This window comes from Schistocerca piceifrons, chromosome 1 (assembly GCF_021461385.2).
Source record: "Schistocerca piceifrons isolate TAMUIC-IGC-003096 chromosome 1, iqSchPice1.1, whole genome shotgun sequence".
In the NCBI taxonomy this organism is placed as follows: Eukaryota; Metazoa; Arthropoda; class Insecta; order Orthoptera; family Acrididae; genus Schistocerca; species Schistocerca piceifrons.
This window is the reverse complement of record NC_060138.1, coordinates 837,724,499-837,746,053: the sequence shown is the minus strand read 5'-3', so window position 1 is coordinate 837,746,053 and position 21,555 is coordinate 837,724,499. Positions and strand designations below refer to the sequence as shown.

Sequence of the window (21,555 nt, the reverse complement as noted above, 5' to 3'; positions counted from 1 at the left end):
TGAATGCTGGGACATTTGTACCTGACACTTACCAGTTTTTTCTATACTCCATTTCCTGAGGTGTGACAAACTGCTGCATATTAACACACTCTTGGAACAAGTGATTATAATCATTTTGCAGCTTGGGAACACATTTGCAAGATAATTATAGCATGTTTGCACCTCATCCCACGTAGGTACATAGTTAAAAAGAAGCAATTTGTAGCCTGAACAGCCATTAAAATGATCTCTCCACTGCTCAACATATTGTGTACTGCTATCACAAAATTTAGACGGTTTCAGTGAACTCAGTAACATTTACATCCTCCTGAGATTCAAGTTTACTTAAAGCACTTTGTAGTCTGAAAAGTCCTTAAACTGATTCGTCTGTTGCTCAGCATAGTGTGCACTGCTATCATAAGGTTCACGGATGGTCTCCCCCTCAGACTCAAGTTTTCTTAAAGTACTTCTTAGAGTGTGTGGCATGAATATGGTTTTTCGTTTTTCTATCATATTTATTCTTAAATCATTAATTGCTTCTCGGCCTCCACGAATGTGACATGCTGTCCTTCTACCTTCAATACTGTTGAATGAAAAGTTGATGCCTGATTATGTAAAAACATGCGAAGAACTTAAAAAAACAGGTTTTCAGAAAATGTCTTTAATATTGTTAGGCACTTTACTTCACTCAGAAAAATGTGATTTTAGTGGTATTACATAGCCGCAAACTCTCTCGATGGCTAGCATCAAGGCCAACCGTGTGGTACTGCTGTATCCAAATAACTGTTTGTACTCTGCGTCAAAAGGTACAGAATTGTTCTATGCTTTCTTCGTGGACACAACATATGCTGGACAGAATCTTGTGAATGATACACTTTCCATCGAGTGATAATATCACAGTGATAATATGCACTGCACATCCTACACCAATGATGTCATGACCAGGCTAAACCTTTAATTTGTGGATAATATTGTTTGTCCATCTTTGCCAACCGCGACCTTTAATTTCTGAAAAACATTGTTTGTCATTCTTCGAAACCGCCCACAAAGTTTTATGCTATCATTTTCACGCAGAATGTTACAACTTTACCATTAAAAGTATTATTTATATCTCTGCAGTTTCACCAGGCTGCTCTTTAAACTGGAGAATTTTCACACATACGCCTTCAAGAGGCAAGATGTATCATACAAGAACAACAAAGGTTTTTGTAAAACTCACGCCCAGTACTCACAGCTGTACTTCTGCCAGTACCTCGTCTCCTACCTTCCAAACTTTACAGAAGCTCTCCTGCGATCCTTGCAGAACTAGCACTCCGGAAAGAAAGGATATTGCGGAGACATGGCTTAGCCGCAGCCTGGGGGATGTTTCCAGAATGAGATTTTTCACTCTGCAGCGGAGTGTACGCTGATATGAAACTTCCTGGCAGATTAAAACTGTGTGCCCGACTGAGACTCGAACTCGGGACCTTTGCCTTTCGCGGGCAAGTGCTCTACCAACTGAGCTACCGAAGCACGACTCACGCTCGGTACTCACAGCTTTACTTCTGCCAGTACCTCGTCTCCTACTTTCCAAACTTCTGTAGTGAAGGCAGCAGAGGATCTAGTAGAAATCCAAGGGCTAGTAGAAATCCTTGGGTAACAGAAGAAATATTGAATTTAATTGATGAAAGGAGAAAATATAAAAATGCAGTAAATGAAGCAGGCAAAAAGGAATACAAACGTCTCAAAAATGAGATCAACAGTACGTGCAAAACTGCTAAGCAGGGATGGCTAGAGGACAAATGTAGGGATGTAGGGCTTATCTCACTAGGGGTAAGACAGATACAGCCTACAGGAAAATTAAAGAGACCCTTGGAGAAAAGAGAGCCACTTGTACGAATATCAAGAGTTCAGATGGAAACCCAGTTCTAAGCAAAGAGGGGAAAGCAGAAAGGTGGAAGGAGTATATAGAGGGCCTATACAGGGGCGAAGTACTTGAGGACAATATTATGGAAATGGAAGAGGATGTAGATGAATATGAAATGGGAGATACGATACTGTGTGAAGAGTTTGACAGAGCGCTGAAAGACCTGAGTCGAAACAAGGCCCCGGGAGTAGACAACATTCCATTAGAACTACTGGCGGCCTTGGGAGAGCCGGTCCTGACAAAACTCTACCATATGGTGAGCAAGATGTACAAGACAGGCGAAATACCCTCAGACTTCAAGAAGAATACAATAATTCCAATCCCAAAGAAAGCAGGTGTTGACAGATGTGAAAATTACCGAACTATCAGTTTAAAAAGTCACAGCTGCAAAATACTAACGCGAATTATTTACAGACGAATCGAAAAACTGGTAGAAGCCGACCTCGGGGAAGATCAGTTTGGATTCCGTAGAAATGTTGGAACACGTGAGGCAATACTGACCTTACGACTTATCTTAGAAGAAAGATTAAGGAAAGGCAAACCTACGTTTCTAGCATTTGTAGACTTAGAGGAAGCTTTTGACAATGTTGACTGACTGGAACACTATCTTTCAAATTCTAAAGGTGGCAGGGGTAAAATACAAGGAGCGAAAGACTACAATTTGTACAGAAAGCACATGGCAGTTATAAGAGGCGAGGGGCATGAAAGGGAAGCAATGGTTGGGAAGGGAGTGAGACAGGGCTGTAGCCTCTCCCCGATGTTATTTAATCTGTATATTGAGCAAGCATTAAACGAAACAAAAGAAAAATTCGGAGTAGGTATTAAAATCCATGGAGAAGAAATAAAAACTTTGAGGTTCGCCGATGACATTGTAATTCTGTCAGAGACAGCAAAGGACTTGGAAGAGCAGTCGAATGGAATTGACAGTGTCTTGAAAGGAGGATATAAGATGAACATCAACAAAAGCAAAACGAGGATAATGGAATGTAGTCGAATTAAGTCGGGTGATGCTGAGGGAATTAGATTAGGAAATGAGACACTTAAAGTAGTAAAGGAGTTTTGCTATTTGGGGAGCAAAATAACTGATGATGGTCGAAGTAGAGAGGATATAAAATGTAGACTGGCAATGGCAAGGAAAGCGTTTCTGAAGAAGAGAAATTTGTTAACATCGAGTATAGATTTAAGTGTCAGGAAGTCGTTTCTGAAAGTATTTGTATGGAGTGTAGCCATGTATGGAAGTGAAACGTGGACAATAACTAGTTTGGACAAGAAGAGGATAGAAGCTTTCGAAATGTGGTGCTACAGAAGAATGTTGAAGATTAGATGGGTAGATCATGTAACTAATGAGGAAGTACTGAATAGGATTGGGGAGAAGTTTGTGGCACAACTTGACTAGAAGAAGGGATCGATTGGTAGGACATGTCCTGAGGCATCAAGGGATCACAAATTTAGCATTGAAGGGCAGCGTGGAGGGTAAAAATCGTAGAGGGAGACCAAGAGATGAATACACTAAGCAGATTCAGAAGGATGTAGGTTGTAGTAGGTACTGGGAAATGAAGGAGCTTGCACAGGATAGATTAGCATGGATAGCTGCATCAAACCAGTCTCAGGACTGAAGACCACAACAACAACACAACAACAAATGTTCTTAGATTCGAAAGATTTTTGAAGAAGTTTAGACTTACTAGCATTTGAATGAATGCTATGGTTCTCTTGTACTAAATGGAAGACCTGTGTGCCTTCCGTTACAGGCCGTTTAAATTCGTGCTCACTTGGAACGACTTGCTGAAAAAAGTCCGTTAAATTTCTCGAAGGTACAACTTGTATTTGCTCGTTTTGAAACGATACTCTATGTCATAATTCACTCCATGCGCAACAGAAGACGCGCTTCCACATTTCGTGCAAAGGACATCGTAGTATGTTCGACCTCTCTTTACTATGAATGGATACCCATTTTAAAAGTAAATAAATGGTAATGTGCGAGAGTTTATTTGCTCAAATTTGATTTAATAAAAAACAGTGTTATATTGTTTATGGCATTGGATTATGAATACGTTAGTTGCTTCTCCTGAAGTTCCGCACTTAAACTGCAGTGGCGTTTGGTCACTGAGAAGATGGTTCCAGTCTAAACAAAGTGAATAAACAATCTATCGCCTGCACTACATATCCTATAATACTTACGCGAATGAAATACACATGAAAGCATTAGTTACTTCTAGACAAATGCAGCTGAGTAATACCATATCCATTGCTAGTACTATTGAAGATTTCCAGCTTGAATGCACCACATATAAGGTCGTGTAAACGCATTTCGTCATACGGTATGTTAGATTAGGGATATGACATTGAAATAAAATACAGACACTTTCACAATGCTAGAACTCACGTGACTGAGAATTTGATTTGATTTCTAAATACCGGGCCATTTAAGCATCCCGGCAGAATCTGACGGGGACTAGGGGACCATACTCCATAAATCGTAACTATCCCAATCAAATTGGAACGCCTGGTCACTTTACATGAGATATGTACCTGGTCTATGTGTGCCGATCATAAAACATCCACAAATATAACATATATCTCGAGTGTTCACCACACTTTCTCTCTGCATGGTTATATCTCAAGAAATAAACTAAAACAAAACAGTCCACTGAAAGACTCCTAGATCTCTTGCTCCACGTAATTGAGTAATTTCTATCTGATTCCCACAATTGTAACAGTGGAAAGTGCTGCCGTGTTCAGCGTCATACGTAATACTTTTTATCTGCAAAGACAAAGTAATGGAAAATTAACTACTTCGATGTGGCTGTTTACTTTTAAATAAATATTTGTGCAACAGCTTCACTGGGTATATTGCATTGTTAGTATTTTAATGACAAATACTAAAACTATGTGATAGAGCAAAAATAATGGCATATTTGGATCTGGGTGAACAAAGTCAGCATGAAACAAGCGTCATATCAAAAAAGGAAAATCAGTGTTGACCTGTGTTAACAACGATGACATGTCTGATTTAAGAAAATTTAACTGTTACATTCAACGCCTAGCGAAATAATTGTATCTACGTTTTTACTCTCTTGCTTCTTTTGTACGTGATTTGTGACGCACATTTGCTGTTTTCTTTGGCCTGTCACACACAATGGGCACTGGTGCCGTAGACAATAGCCGGAACATACATTCCATTACCACAAAGATCATTGTCAGAAAAATCATAGATGTATGATTTTAGTGATGGTAATTATAAATGGACACTCAAGACTTAAAGAGTAGTTCACCTCCATATCTATAAACTTTCTTACATTTTAGAAAACTGTTTCCGAACGCAAGACATGTCAGAAATTTGAACAATTACTTCACTAGTGAAACAACGATGTGTCGCGTTGCCTCAAATAATAATGAAAGTACTAACTACTGTTGCATAGAAAGAAAGAAACGAATAGATGTATTAACTTAAAAGTTACGAACGTCATCAACAATAACATCGAGCAAGCCACAGTTTTCCAACTTTTGTGGGCACTCACGTGATTAAGGTAAGCATGTGAAATGAATATTTACGCGATGAGAGATAGTGCCCAAACATTACAAAATTGCCCTCAAATCAGTTATCTGCAGATTTCTAGTGGTATAGCTGCCTGCTGTCGGTTTCCAAGTTAACTACCCACGAAGTACCTCTCCACCTTTGAATTATACGAGTAAACAGCGTATCAGAGATGTTGATTCGCGGAAGAATACGTCACTTCGTTTTCTTGCGTGAACGGCATCACGGGATCGTGAGAGCGACACTGACAGTTCGTAGTGGACTGCGAATTGGGTAGCGTGGTTGTAAAGTGTTGTAGTGTAATCAGGTTAATACATTAAGTAAGGAATTTATCTAGGGTGTACTGTATGTGTATGGCTTATTACGACTCTTCTATTTACTGGTTTTCTTGTTTTCAGAAAGAAGAGCCAACATGGTGTCCGGTGGAATGTCCTGCGTGAAGTATTTACTCTTCACATTCAACCTGTTGTTTGTGGTTCGTATGTCACGCTTCCATTCGTAATTCTTGATAAACTGTGAGAGTGGAAAGTAGTTTTCACTTTGTTGTCTGTTGTTGTTTCCGTTAACACGTGTGAAGAATAAGAATGTTTTACAACTGTAACTGTTGCGCCTAGTGGAATTTTTAGCCTTCGTTAGATTCGCTCGGACAGATGTAAGAGGTAGAATTCAGGCAACTCACTGGCTTGTGTATAAATAGGCGTTTTAGTTGTATTCGAAACATTGATTTGTAAAAATATACCCCTTTTGTTGCGAATACTTGTAATGTAAGCGGAAATCGTCAACATTTTGAGAAAAATACACGATTAGAAGTAAATAACCCGGAAGAAATTTTCCATATGTATTGTATTTCCAGATACATAAATTGGTTTGTGATTCAAAATTCGTAGCTAAATGTTTTCTTAGCAGTCGTACGTGGCGAATTTGAATAGTAGATACCTGGCTTAGTAGAGCTTCGTTGTTGTAGAGCTTCGTTGTTGACTTATAGCTTCACATAAAAATTTAAAGCAATATTGTGTGTCTTTAATGCATTATTGATGCCCAGTGCTATTGGTTGTATTAACCCTGTGTGTTCACTGTACCGCGAATTGTGCTAAAATACTAGTATGTGGTTCTCGGTAAAAAAAAAGAATAAAAATACCTTTCTAGTAATTAAAAGAAAAGAAAATCCTTGCGCACATATATAGGACAGATGTCAATGACAGTATTTCCGTAATGAGTAGAATTTATGGTTAGTTTAAAAGAAGTATGATGTACTGTAGAGGAAGAGGTTTATGCTGTGCAGCGTTTAACAGTAAGTTTCAGGAATTTCTGCTCTTATCTCAAAACATTATATTGCGTACCACAAAAGTTGAAAGAATATTCCCTTAGTTAAAAAATCTGTGGTGCAGGCCTAAATAGTTTCCTGGTTGGTTCTAACTTCACCTATTCCGGATGTGTTGTCGCGTAGGTAATTGGGGGGGACATGGTAGAGTGTTTAGTTCTAGTGTGGATCAGCCAACTTTGTTCAGTATTGTATTCACAAGCCTTGAGGTTAAATTGCTCACCAAACCCGACATTCTGTGGTCCCTTAAATTATAAAATTTCGTTCTTTCTGTTGCACTGATGGTGGAGCTGTATCTAAATGCTCTGTTAAGTGTCGTACCATGAAGCTGTGGCTGAGTGTTCCCGGTGATTTTCCGTAACTTTTCCACATTTAATGTACTTGCGAAATTATTCTTCAGGCCTTGGCATGATTGGATAAGTACCATTACCTTAATAAAATGTCATTATGTAGATAGCATCCATAGTGTACATAAGTTTTATATTCACTGGAAGCTTATTTCTGTTAACAGGAAATGAAACGTTTGAAGTTCATTATGACTGTAGATTTCAATGTCCACAGTAGGACGTGTAGCTCAAAATTTAGTGTGCAGTTCATGGAAAAAACTGTAGTGCATACTTAGCCATTAGATCTGTAAACCTGTGTCTGTAGATATCAGAAAAAAACCAAAGCTCCTAGAAGTTTCAACATCACAATATATCATGTAGTGTAAATATTGGTACTTTCTTCTTCAGATGCAATGTTAATTCTAAAATTGCACTCAAAATTACTGTTCGGTTAATATAGTAGGTACTTTGTACATTTTGAAGTCTGGAGGGTGACAGTACAGAGTTACGTAATATTCTATGTCCTTAGCATAAAGAATAAGAGTTATCATATTAGACACTTTAGAGGCTGTTGCTTTTTCAGGTTCGTAGGTATGTGGAATATAGACAGGGCTTCATAGCAGATACATCTATAGTGCATTGATGTAGTCATGTTAATGTTGTAGTTATTAGTCAAACCACTAAGTTTTTAAAACAACAAAAAACGTTTTTGTATGTTTCAGATTTCTGGTATAGTAATTGTATCAGTTGGTGCACTTGCTCTAAGTAATTTTTCATCTTATGATACCTTCTTTGGTGGGAGTGTCATTGCGGGACCTGTGCTGCTGCTTATTGTTGGAATCATTGTTTTTATAGTTGCGTTTTTTGGCTGTTGTGGAGCGCTGAAGGAAAATCATTGTATGGTAGTTACAGTAAGTATACTTAAGAGTGAAATTGATACTCAGAGCCATATATTGACACACATTGTATATTGGTGCATACGTGAAATGTATAATTTTCTGTGTTCAGTTTTCAGTGCTACTTTTGATCATCTTTGCCATGGAACTAGGAGGGGGCATAGCGGGTTATGTCTTGAAGGATGTTTTGAAAGATGATCTAGATACTCAGTTGAACAGCACACTTTACAAATATGAAAATAACGGAGATATTAAAAAGGCGTGGGACATCATGCAAACAGATGTAAGTGAATCTCGTGTTGAGTAACAAACATATGTATAGATAACATCTGATGAACTGAATAATATAGTTTAGAACATAATTTCTTGCATTACTACAAAACTAATTAGCTATGTTCAGCATTTACATTGCTTAACATGTTCTGTGCTCCAAGGCTAGTGGTGGTTAATAGCAGTCGAATGTGTTCAAACTACACCCCCACCCTCTTTCACTCCCTCACTCTGTTCCTCTTCCCCCCCCCCCCCCCCCCCCCCCCTCCGTGACTCGTTGACTTGAAGACCAGGATGGTGTCTTATTTCTCTTTGTTGTCCTAAGGATTACTTTTTGGGATTAATATGTCTAAGACTTGAGTATTCTTTCAGCCAAAGTGATTGGTAAAACATTATATACAGTAGGTAATTGGATTTCTTGTAGATGTCTCTTCTATATCTTAAAATTCTTGACACATCTTCTAGTAAATTTATTCCTTAATTGTATTTGTTGTTGATGATCATTCATTTTGATTGAGTTTTGGTTAACACAATACAATATAAAGGATAAATTCCCAAGTAGGACTTGCCTCGGTTGCAGTGAGTTAGATGGCAGAATGCTAAGATGCTAGATTTGCATTTGAGCAGTCATAGTTCAAATACACATGTGCACCAAAATATTGATAACAAAATCCCTGTCTGGGCAATCAGATCTAAGGTTTCCATTGTTTCCTTAAATTTCCAATGGAAAGTGTTCGTATGGCTCTTTTTGACAAAGAAGCAACAAATTTCTTTGGGCACACTTTCCCAGCCTGAGTTGGTTCTCCATCTCTGATGACTGTTTACCCTAATTCTGTGTTCCTTTCATCAGATGTCGTGTTCAGAGTAGGGTTTCTGTACTTTCATTGGAGTATTTATTAGACTTCATGTAAGCAAACAATGGAATCGGTAATATTTAAAAGGAGGATAATGGCACACCTAATCAGGCAGGCTGCATTTAAAAGTTATGCAGTCCAACTCTTTTAAGTCTTTCATTAATGAAAGTGTCTAACTTTAAGAATATGAAGTTGCAATTTCACCAGCAGAAGTTTGACTGGTTAGTATATATTTTAACTGTGACAAGCTCTTTGGCTTTCATTTACAGTACACTTGAGTGTAACAGTGTACTTGATTTTTACATTTTCTTGCATGTATTGATTAAAATCGCTAGTTGTCCTGTCAGTTCTCATTACATTTGTTGTTATTTTATGATTAAGAAACATTGAAAGAACATTACATCCAGTAAAGAAATAGCATGAGGAGTCATAGGTAATGTGTGTGTCAAAGATAACATAATTTGGTGGAAACAGAAAACTCATATCTTGTTTTCAAAGATATCAAGGAAGCCAAGAAACCATTCTGCTGCTTGATACTTTTGTAGTTTTCATGCTACATCATAAAACTTATAAATCAAAATGCTAATATTGCTCAGATAAATCTCACTTGGTGATGTAGAACAGGAAATTCGTCTGAGAGAAAACTATTTTAAGAGAGAAGATAAATTAGTGACCTTACACAGAATTCATATGACATTGAAGTGTTACATTTCTTATTAAACATAATCTTTATTGGCATCGAAAAATTTAGTAACTTTGTAGGGGGGTTGGGCTGGAGGAAAAATCAAAAACTACTTTCATTGGTGTGGTGCCTTGGTTCAAGGAGAGATTTCTGTTGGTTGCAGGATTCATTGTAATTGGGCTGCTTTGCTTGATAGATGTGGAAAACTGTTTCGTTGGGGGGGGGGGGGGTTGTATTTTCATAGTTGATGTATATAATGTGCACCAGATACTCAGCAGAGATTTATATTACAGTGTATTTCTAAAAATGTTGAATGTTGGCTGTTCAGATTCGTACTGAAATCAGAAATGGCTAAACCATCCATAAAGGAGGAGTCGTACATCATCTTTCTTAGTTGTATTAAATATGGAAGAAAATTTGTCATATACAAATATGTATTTTGGGATTCAGTGCCGATCAGTTTTGTTAATAGAACCTATATTTTGCATTTACAAGCTCTGCCACTTCATAACCAAATCGACACTTTCCAACATATTCTAAATTTTGGGCTTTGCTACAGATCGGCCTGTCACATCACACAGGACACTTTAGCCGATAAATGTCATTTGGTCACGTAGATACTATTAATTTAGCAGTAAAAGAGGAATAGTAACAAATATAATGTAACTGAAGCAGAAGGTGCTTCTTCGAAAGTATACTCCGTTCATCGTAAGAATAAACTTGATGTAAACAAACACAAATACAATGATTGGTCAGCAGCCATAACTCTTGTTCTTTGGTGTTGTTCCGCCCTTGGAAGTAGGACCAACTTACATTCTAGAAATCTTATTACTATATCATCGTGTATGAAACTTTAATATATTCTGATGTATTAGTAGCCATCAGTGTTTTTCTTAATCATACTTTAGCTACCAATTTTTATTTCAGAAATCGTGTACAGTCAGTCTCTGTCACAGGCTTATATGCTACTTGTGCTGCAATTGTCTTGGTGTTTTTGCATACTGTGAAAATGGATGACACTACTTCCTGCTTCGTAGTGAAATGTGCCTGGAACTCCATTTGATGGCTAAAACAGGTTGTTGTTAACGCTTTCACAAGATTAAATCTTTGATGTTATTTGAGAAAAACTATGTCCTAAATATAAGGGACATAAACTAAACTAAATGTGTGGCGTAATTGATACCATCGTAGACTATCGTACGAGAGTGCTTCAGGGCGGCTGTTCGAAACCCCTCGGATGACCCGTAAACTGTACCGCATGGAAAATTCTGGTTTTCATTGAAAATGCACATTCTTAATTATTGATCTTTTATTATTGAAGTTAAGAAATCAGAACACAATTAAATTGTTTGGAGAAGAATGAAAAATCAAATACTGTTTGTTCAAATATGCCCATTGTTTTATAGTACAGATGTGGTCTCTCACGAACCAGAGTGATGAGCATCATAGAAAAGTGGAAAACAATGTTCACGGCGTCGAGCACGTTGTAGACATGCTGCATTTTTACGGTTGCTGCCGTAACACTGCAATCTGAACCAAACGGAATTGATCTGGAGCCAAGTCAAGGAATTTGTCCCGAGAAATAAGTATGTTTAAGTTGTCAAATGCACTGGAACTATCACCCGAAGCCTTTTTGACACATCTCTGCTGAACAATGGCGAAATGCAGAACAGCCTGTCATAAGAGGAGGAGGATACGTGGACTTCTTGGTGGCTTGGGATTCTGTTGCTGATCGCCTCATCATTGTAGCTGTACTGAAATGTATTCCTCGGAGTCTGATATGGAAGTAGTTCAGAGATGACTGACTGTCATGGCTTCAGTGGCTTCAATATTTAACAACTTCGTGAAATCCCAGCAGTGCAGTTTACGCCACACGTAGCCCATACAGAGAAATTACCATTTTTAAAGTCAGAAATTCTTATCACTCTTTGTTTTTAATTACAGTAATATGTTTGCTAAGATCGAGAGGGTGTTGTTTTTCATCCGATCACCTAGCAGGTGCATCGCCTGAGTCACACCATATATTATTCCCTACTGTTTCAAAATTAAATGACATTCAAAGCTATATTGTACTCTGCTCGTGTCTGTTTACGTCTTTACTGAAACAGTTCACATCACTGCACGTTAGTTGGCTCACTTGCCTGGCCAGTGCTATCGAAGTTCAAATGCGCCACTAAAGCTGTTGTGCCGTATTATTGCCAAGTCAGTGTGTGTAATGCACAGGAGGAAATGTATCCTCGTTATCTTACTTGACTGTACTCGAGGCAGCTTGGCTTCTGCTCCACGTGAAACAAAATCCAATGAGGTTACAGCAAAGGCGGATGAATATGTAGTATAATGTTTACATAAAGTTATTCTTATGATGAACGAAGTATAGTAGCATTCATGTTTAATTTTTGTGTTAAAATCTTATCACTACAAATAGTACACTAGTACAGTAGTTCATTGATAGATTAGTAGTCTTATTTTCTGAAAGATGTGTTGAGTATCCCAGAAGGTTGTTTGATGTTGAGACTTATGGAACAAAAAAATGAATATTTCCTAAATGATGACCATGAAAATTCACTCTAAAACAACTCTTCTAATACTGGGGCAGTAGCGTATCATTCCCTTAAATACTGTTGCCTCCCCTTTCTTTAAATATGTATGTAGTACCTGTCATTAGGGAGCTGCTGTTGCAATGAGGTAATGAATTTTTTTATGTCCTACACATGGAAACTGAAATTTTGCTAAGGAAAATTACTACTTTTCTTCATTATACGTAATGGGGGGGGGGGGAGGGGGGTTGGGGGGGGGGGGCAGGGAGAGCCATTAAAGGAAAATCTTCATATGTGCGTTACAGTGATTTTCCCTGAGTGTTAAAGCACCTCACAGACAGCAAACTACATCTATGTTATTAAATAGAAGCTTATTATACTTAGTAAATAAGGTAAATTAAATACAAAATTAAATCTTCACATTGTATTCATATATCGATCGTCTTCTTACTTTTTTGTTGGCATATGCAATAAGTTATACTTATTGCGAGGCTCATTCTGCTGGCTATTTATAGGAACATCCCATGTCAGTTGCCATATTTTGGAGTATGTTCCTCCTCCACTATCACCAATACTGCTGAAATTTTGTGTGATCATTGGAGTTTGTCCCCAATGGACATAAGTAGTTTAACATTCATTGAAGCAATACTGACAGAGATAGGCACTTCACAACTTTGCACAGAATGAGCATGAATTTCGGACAACTTAGAACTGTTAAAGCTTGCGCAATATTTTGTTGAAAGAAATGAAATTTGGCCGTCTTGTTCAGCTGTGTGTTTTAACCCCTCTGAAATGTTTACATGATTATCGAACACAGGCTAACAATGATAGATAATTTGAATCTAAGCTGATCGTGAAATGGGTTGTTATCCCTTTGAGTAAATGCATGGTGAACATGAAACTTGATATGCAATAGTTTGGTTGCACAAGGATTTGGAGTACAAAATTTTATTCATCTGCTGTTTTCCAGTTATGTACAAATTCATTTAAAAGATGATTATTTTTGTGGAAAGGTGGAAAATACTGTATATTCGATACTTCGTATATAAATACTCATACCTTTTAAAACTTCGAAACAAGTCTCATTCAAAACATGTTTTCAGCCTGCCCGGAACAGTTGATTTAATTTCCAACATGGTTTAACAATGCTGCATAAATTCAGGTCAAGTAGTCTCCGGGAAAATCGTGCTGTGAATAAAGTTTTTACTTTGGGTTCTAACATCTCATTGATTAAAGGTGTGAAACATGAACTTCGGACACAACTTAGCAATATAAGGTTTTCCAGCATAAAATATCAGGGTGTATAAGACCCGGGACAACCGGGAGATCCGGGAAAAACCTGGGAATTTTTCCATCCGGGAAAAACCCGTGAATTGTGTAGGATTCTAGGAATTTTTCATTCTTTTAGTTTTCAGTTAAATTTTTGTGATTTTGACTGGTAAGAACCAATACTCTAACAAAGGATATTATTGTATCCAGCTACTGTGGAATGATACTGCAGCAACAAAACATGAACGGGAGAAGGAAGAAAAAGAAAATAAAACTTAAGTTGCAGAGGAAATGCGCCGTGTACAACAACAAAACAGTGCTCATACAAGCGTCTGCCCACAGTAAAGTGTGTCAAAGGCTTTAAGAACACTATGCAATGCTTTATAACAAAAAATTGCCTCCGAAGAGCGTGACGTGACGACTGTTTAAATTAGATTCATTTGAGCAGTTGCGGGCGGGCTCTTGCGCATGCGCAGTTGAGTCACGTATGAGTAGTACTTCCTCCCACTTCTGGTTACGGAACTGTGGCTAGGTGCCGCTATTGAATATTGCCCTGGTTTGGAGATATTGTAGATCCGGTGCTGATGCATAGAGCAGTCAGTTGTGGTGGGGAGTTGGGTCTCCACGTGACCTGTGTTTACTTTGTGATTTTGTTGTTTCCTCTTTGTTTATTGCTCTCACGTTAAATAATAACAAAATGAGAACGGATTTTTGTGGCCGGGAGCTATCAAATAAATTAAAATATGTTCGCATAATTATGGCAGGCTAATATATGTTAGTAATTTCAGATTTTATTTCCACCCTTGACAGTCAAGCATTAATCGCCTTACAAAACAATGAAGTTATTTTTGCTGGTTTGCTATAGAGATTTGGCATCTATTAATCCTTTCCACCGAGGCAGTCAATTTATTTGAAACGAAGTGTTTAATTTCACACTACTGGCTAGTTTCAACTGTTCACTGCATTTAAAGTGCACATATGGCATTATGCTATAATAAAGAACCAAACATGAGTACTAGTACTCCAAGAAAATTTACATACGGATGTGCGTTTTAAGCCGAATTACGCGAAATCCCGACACTCTTGAAGTATGCTTTGATGTCTTGTTTCTTTTATGACATAATGTAAGATCTTTTAATGTTTTCACGTGCGAACATATGGGCTTCCTGCGTCATCCTAGCTGCGCAAGCGTGGTGACGCCAGTTATCTGCTGCTTTCTTGCAACTGCTGAAACGAACCTATTTCTAACAGGTCGCGGGTGGTTTGAAAAGCGTTACATTCAAAGCAGATTTCCTTCTACGTCAGATGAATTGTGTGTGAGAATGTACGATGAATTTCTTAAATCAAAAAGCGTTAGACTCTCATTTACAAATCAACTCTTTGAGGATGTCCATTTAGAAGTATTTAGAGCCCAGAAGATGGGACATTTGCGTCGTTATTAAAAATTTTACTGGCACATTTGTGTGTGTATCTTAAATTGCAATATGCGCAAAAAGATCAACATTATATGTGGAAGCTTAGCTTCTCTTCAAACTTATTAATCTTAGAGACACAATATTATATGTGAATGCTAAGTATATTAATTTAAGGCATTAACTTTTCTTATTTGTGTATTCGCGCTACTTAAGTGATCTCGCTATTGGCTGACTACATCATGTGTCCTATTGCTGTCATCAGTTGGCGAGATCACGTGAATGAGCTATGACGCTTACAAAAGTGCATCGCAATCTCAATTTCAATGCTTCGGAAAGTGACATGCGTTATTTGGTGGAATTCAAATTTGTACCTTTGTAATACAAAAATATTCAGTGTATATGTTGCTGCAAATCAAAGGTCTTTCAAAACGTGTTTTTCCCTGAGTTTCGTTTTCTAAAGTGCTGGGAAATTATACGTCGGTATATAAAACCATAAACATTCAAAGGATTGATGACTTTTACAGTGCCGAGGAAGAGCATACTGTCACTTAACACGAAAAAAGTGTATTTTCATCCGGGAGAAAGTGTATTTTTAACCAGGAAATCGGGGAATTTTTTTTTTTGCTTTTCCACACATACAACCTGAATATATTTCACGTAATGGCTTTCTAATTTCTAGAGAATTAGTTCAAACTTGACTTTACTAACAATTACAAAAATGGATCACATTCAGTTTGAATTTAGAAAATTCCGTTATCCATAATTGATTTCAAGCTAGTCGCAGCTGGAAATAGTGCTTCAATGGTGGACAAATTTGAGGGAATGTACCACAGCCGTGGGCTATATTTAAACTACCTGTTGACAGTGTTTCGTTGTATTTGTTTTTTTGTGTATTATCAAATATCATCTCAGAGTATTGCATTGGTCCACAGTGACATTCATGATCAACTTGCATGCACCTACCACTGAAATTTCTGAGGAAAAGAATATAGTCTTCCAGCAATGAACAGAGGCTATAAGGTACTTACGAAATGGCTTTGTAAGCAGGCAGGTACCACCACAAGGCTCTACCAAATTACAGGCTTGAGAACCTGAGTGATATTGTCAGTTAAAAAATAGAAACTATCAACAAAATAGACAATGGGTTGCTGCAATGTAGTCTGTTGCCATAGTACATTTCCTCAAATTTGTCAGTCATTTTCATGTATTGTTAGCACACATCAGACAATAGAACTCCCCCCCCCCCCCCCCCCCAGCATCTTCTTTCCAAATGTGATTAGTTTGAAATCTGTTACAGAAAACAAATTTTTTAAAAGCAAATTGAATGTGCTCAATTTTTGTAATTTTTACAAAAATCTGGTTTGAACTGATTTTGCAGAAAGGTGGAAAGCAGTATGTGAATTATATTTTATACCTGAAAATCTTATGTTGCTAAGTTGTTGCCTAAAGTTTCATGTTTATCATGCCTTTAATCGATGAGAAACCAAAGGTACCCATTGTTTGGGGAGAGATTAAAACATTTTGTTTTGAAGAAGCTGATTTTGAAGCTTCAGTAGAAAACAGTATTTGTAAAGTGTCAATTGTGCCCTGTTTTCACCTCTTCACAAAGATCCTACCCCATTGGAAAATAGCAGATGAATGGAAAATTTGTACTTCACACACTTGTTCTACAGACCTATTGTGTATTAAGTTCGGTGGTCACCAAGCATTTGAAATAAGAATCAGTTAAATTATCTAGCTTTTTAGCCTGCATTGAATAATCGTATGAATTTTTTGGAGGTTTTCCTAGTGAGCCCAATTTGAAGAGTTTTAAAGAACATCATTTTTTGCAAAGTCTGGTTGAAAATACTGTTTTTTATACTCTTCTTTACAAAATTTACAACTTTGTGCACTTAATTTATTCAGTATTGGAAAGTAATATTTGAGTGAAACTTTATATTTGAGAACCTTGTGTTGTTTGATTACTACATGCTAAGTTCAATATTCGTCATACCTTTAGTCCCTGATATATAAGAATCCAAACATTGAAATCCCCCAGGATTTTGCCTAAAATTTTTTAGTGAGATATGGCTTGTAAAGTCTCTTCACTATTATTCTTAAGAGAATGCATGAAGTTGTTAAAGATGATCAAATTTCATTTCTTTTAAACAAAATATTTCCATTTATATAACAGCTTACTCACCAGAAATTCTCTCTCTCTCTCTGCATAAAGTAGTGAAGGGACTCTAAAGATGTCCCAGTGTTGTTTAGACAAAAATTAAACTGTACCAGTGTTAATTGGGGACATCTGTGAATGTTTACATAATATTTTAACTAAATCCGTGATGGTTGAGCAGGAAGGCCTAGGTGAGTTGGCATGGAATGACTCTGTGTGTAACAAGAAGAGCCTCGCCTTCAGTAAACATTTTCATGTTGTTTACTTCATGCTTTACCTTGAGGTGCTGTTGCTAAAGGTGTATTTAGATTATTGTTACATTTCTGGCAGAGTTTAGTCACAGTTTATAAACTGTACTATTCAACCTTACAAAAATTCAGTTCTTGTATAATCATAGTGCTCTTCTTCAGGTACAGTTGACCTGATGTGTATTAATATTACTTCTGCAAAGAGTATAAAAGACTGTAACTCAAATTTTCATAATTTTAGTTAAACTGCTGTGGCATCAATGGTCCTGATGACTGGAATAAGGCAGGGCTGAAGGTTCCTGCCTCGTGCTGCCCCAGCTATGATCTTAATGAGATGTGCGCATCCAAGCAGTACGACAAAGGTTGCATGGGCGCATTAGAAAACCTCATCAGTCACCATGCTGTAGTACTTGGCGGCGTCGGCATAGGAATTGCATTCGTTCAGGTAAACCTGCCATCATAGTAAACTGCTTCACAGATAATTTGTAATAATCAGTTATATTGCATAGTGCTATAATATGCAGAAGACTTCCTGAGTGCCATAAGGATGTTAATACTAAGTTTCCTTTAGCGAGCTATAATTTATTCTTGTGCACCCCAAACATTCAGGGTCAGACTTAGACAATAGGAGGTGCTAGACTGGTATTTCGAAATGAGAAACCAATGGCTGATAATTATTAGATAGTAAGGTAGGTGTGTGTGTGTGCGTACGCATTATATTTCATAACAGTTGCTTGTTTTGGAGGCTGAGCATTTCTCTTTCTACATTTTGGATGTCATTTAATGTATGATGCAGCAGGATTTACTGCCCGGCAAGCAAAACAAATCTAGAGGAAAGTTTTAATAGGTTCAGAGATATGAAAAACCTAGTTTGTTCAAGCCACATAGTTGGCAAAGTTTCTTAACAATTAATTGGTGGAATTTGAGAAGACAGTCTTGGCTTGTGTAGGAAACGAGTAAGCAGACTACTGCTGGAGCACCAGTTATACACCTAATCATAAAAATGTTCAATCAGTGGGACTGAATGACTTTGGAACCAGAGTTCAATTCTGTTAGTGTAGTGTAATGCATATATTGAAACAAGACATAGCCACTTAAAATGTTTGATATAAATTATAAGTGGGTAACCTCTTAATGTAAAGTCTCTAGTTATCTTGTTTTTATTATTTTGACACAAGCTGAATAGTGGGTATACTCAGGCATTTGAGGAACAGCCATTGAAGAAAATAAAATCTCAGTTATATCCGTCCCAGTGCTGTAGTTGTTTGGGTGCTAAAGAGCATCCTGTCCTAAATTTGTAGCCTGGCTGTTGTCCTTTCGTTGAGGTGGTTGCCACTAGATACCATCTGTAGTGTGCAGCTTTGGATACTTCACATTTTGTGAACTTTTAGCCTATGTTCTGTATTAATGTTTAAGTAGTGCTTCTGAAAGTGGATGGCAGTAGTGATCAGAGTTTGTTTAATATTGAATTTAGTGGTTCAAAAAGTGAGGGAGAAAGGGATGTTATTCATTCAAGACTGAAAATGACGGTTGTCAGATGACTGACAGGTGCTCTTCGATGCTGTGCGCCATACTACTCTGAAAGATTTCTACGTAGTTAATCATACATACACAGAGAGCAAAAGATTACTAAATTTCAGGCTGTTGTAGTCAAAGAACAGTTTGCAGCTAATTTTATTAATGGTGACCTTTGAATATTTATAACTCATTATTTCCAAACAATGGAGAGCCCAGGTTGAAATATCAATTAGGGAAAGAATAGGTGACTAGTTTAGTTGCAGTCGGACGTAATGAAATGAGTTACTCGTGAAGCTTTCGGCCAAAGCCTTCGTTGGAAGGGAAACACATGCATTCACACAAGCAAGCACCTCATACACAGTAACTATCTTTGGCTAACAGTACTCTGGTATGTGGTTCTGAGTAGACAAATTGTGTTGCTGACACAACTACTCACATCTGAAGGTGATGCACAGTGATAGAAACATATAATCTAATTAAAAATTTGCAACTGAGGCATAACAGTAAATGAAGAATTATCTTAATTATCTAAACAGTCACTGAATATCTGTTATAGTTACATTTTGTAAAATTTAAAATGTTAGGGGTTTCATGTTAATTCAAACATATTACTACTTTCTACCCAATAGATCATCTGAAAGTTCCCAGTTCAGGATTCTCTGTGTATAATTTTGACCTTAGGAGAAATTTTGGAATGCCATGTTGTTACTTTTTATGTACTACATTTACCTTAGGATGATTAGAAGTAAGTTGCTGGCAATAAACTCTTGATGATACAATTGTACACAACAAAATGCTCCTTGTTATGGATTAGTAACCTACTGTATTAATTTTGATCATCACTTCACTTCTCAATCAGAACACTGATTTTATGAAGTTCACTGTTAATATGTTCACTGTAAAATGAGATCAACCCAAACCATTGTTTCCCTAATGCCATTCAAAGCAACTTAACCTAAATTAAAGCAAACTAAACCTCACTTTCCCAGCCTCAGAACATCTCAGTGAGATGCTGTGCTCCTGAGCGAAATGACGTTGTTGTAGGATTCATATGGCCTCATAATCTTCACCTGTGTAAAGCCATCGTGTGCAATTCCGTGCCAATAAATTATCACCAATTGGACATGCTGTAAAGGAAAGCTACCTTAGAGCGCACTCTTCATATTAGTGTTTCATACTTCAGAAGGCAGACACATTCTCCACGGAAGTAGAACGAAAAGTATGCTGCAGTATTGGCAATGTTCTTTGTAGGATCTTTCTCTCTTCACATACGGTCACTACTGTGATCACTATCACACTTCTTTTCTTCGTAATGAGAAGAAAAGTCACTGGCAAAACAGCAGTTGGTGTTGTGGTCTCCAATCTGGTTTCATGCTGCTCTCCATACTACTACATTTTGTGCAAGTCTCTTCATCTCTGAATAATTACTGTAACTTACATCCTTTTGAGCTGCAGTCAGCATACATGTGCTAATACATCAACCCCTACAGAAATATCCAGTGGAATTACACTGTTACTTGGTGGTCTCATTATACGCATTTTTGCTACTGCACATCACTGAGCACCAAGCTTCATATGGGCAAAATTACATTGTATAACCATGGTTCTGCTTTTTGCACTGTTGTAATCACTAAGTTTTCAAAGAGACAATAAACATTCTGTACTGGTCGCAGAAAATGCTGTGCAACCTGATAACTGTAACCTTGACAGTTATTGCACCATGTCTCAATCTTCTCGCATCATCATTGATCTAAATCTCGGCAGGTAACAGCTTGCTGTTCAGAATTTAGTTAGTTCCAATCACCATCTTGGTCTCAATGTTAATAATTTTTCCCCTACCATTTAATTCCAATAAATTCCACAGCTGTTGTGCCCTGTTGTCACTGTTCGTTTTTTGTGCCTGACATGTTTACTTGCTGCTTCTCTATAAGTTGCTCTTGTGTTCTTTCACTCAGTTGCTCTGCTCGTAGATTTTGGTTTTCAGTCTGTGATTCTCAAACTTTACAAGTTCTCTCTGCTACTTCAAATGACCCAAGTCTGTAAATCATGGCATGTAGGTTGTCTTTGTTTTTCATGTTGTGTTGATACTTCATTGTGGTAGTTTCATGTGGTGGTGTTTTGAACTATGGTTGCCTAAGATCCTGGTAGAGATAGTAGGGCATAAACTACTGCGTTTGACACTGACAACCTGAGCAAGCACTAGTGCTGTAACCATACCCTTTGCTTTCTGTGCTCTGTGCCTTGCTTTGGATTAAGCATAGTTCATAGTCTTCTTACTTTTTAAAAAAGTGAAGAGACTAGTACATTTCCCTTCCAGAATTTGAGCACTACTCCTGACCATAAGGCAGTATATCAGTTCTATTTTTGTAGAAGTGCAAAACATTGGTCTTGGTGCCAGCACTGAGAGGATATGGGGATTGTTCCCCTGCACCACTCCTTCCTGTCGGTCGATGTAAGATCTGATTTTTTGACATTTGTGGCCAACTGCCACGTTTTAGTTTGTGCTCTGTACTGTAATCTGATGTCTCGCTTTAATAACTGATTATTCTCATTTCATCAAACCCTTTTATTTGTCAATGAATCCTTATGAAGCTGAAAGATAGCAATTTTGTGACATGTCTGAGGTCAAATAGAATCGCAG

At 37.5% G+C, this 21,555-nt stretch overlaps 1 protein-coding gene across 3 annotated transcripts in view; it reads left to right on the top strand.

Moving 5' to 3' along the window:
- Nucleotides 1-21,555, top strand: part of LOC124714935 (CD63 antigen-like) — a 454,243-nt gene that overhangs the window by 432,088 nt on the left and 600 nt on the right. The window contains exons 1-5 of one of the 3 annotated variants that reach the window (XM_047243062.1): nucleotides 5,606-5,743; nucleotides 5,822-5,898; nucleotides 7,793-7,981; nucleotides 8,079-8,249; nucleotides 17,638-17,841. In XM_047243062.1, the coding sequence (XP_047099018.1) occupies nucleotides 5,836-5,898; nucleotides 7,793-7,981; nucleotides 8,079-8,249; nucleotides 17,638-17,841 (627 nt within the window). In that variant the 5' untranslated portion in view covers nucleotides 5,606-5,743; nucleotides 5,822-5,835. Of the gene's footprint in view, nucleotides 1-5,605; nucleotides 5,744-5,821; nucleotides 5,899-7,792; nucleotides 7,982-8,078; nucleotides 8,250-17,637; nucleotides 17,842-21,555 lie in introns of those variants that run through there. The other 2 variants (XM_047243063.1, XM_047243061.1) reach the window with 2 other exon arrangements.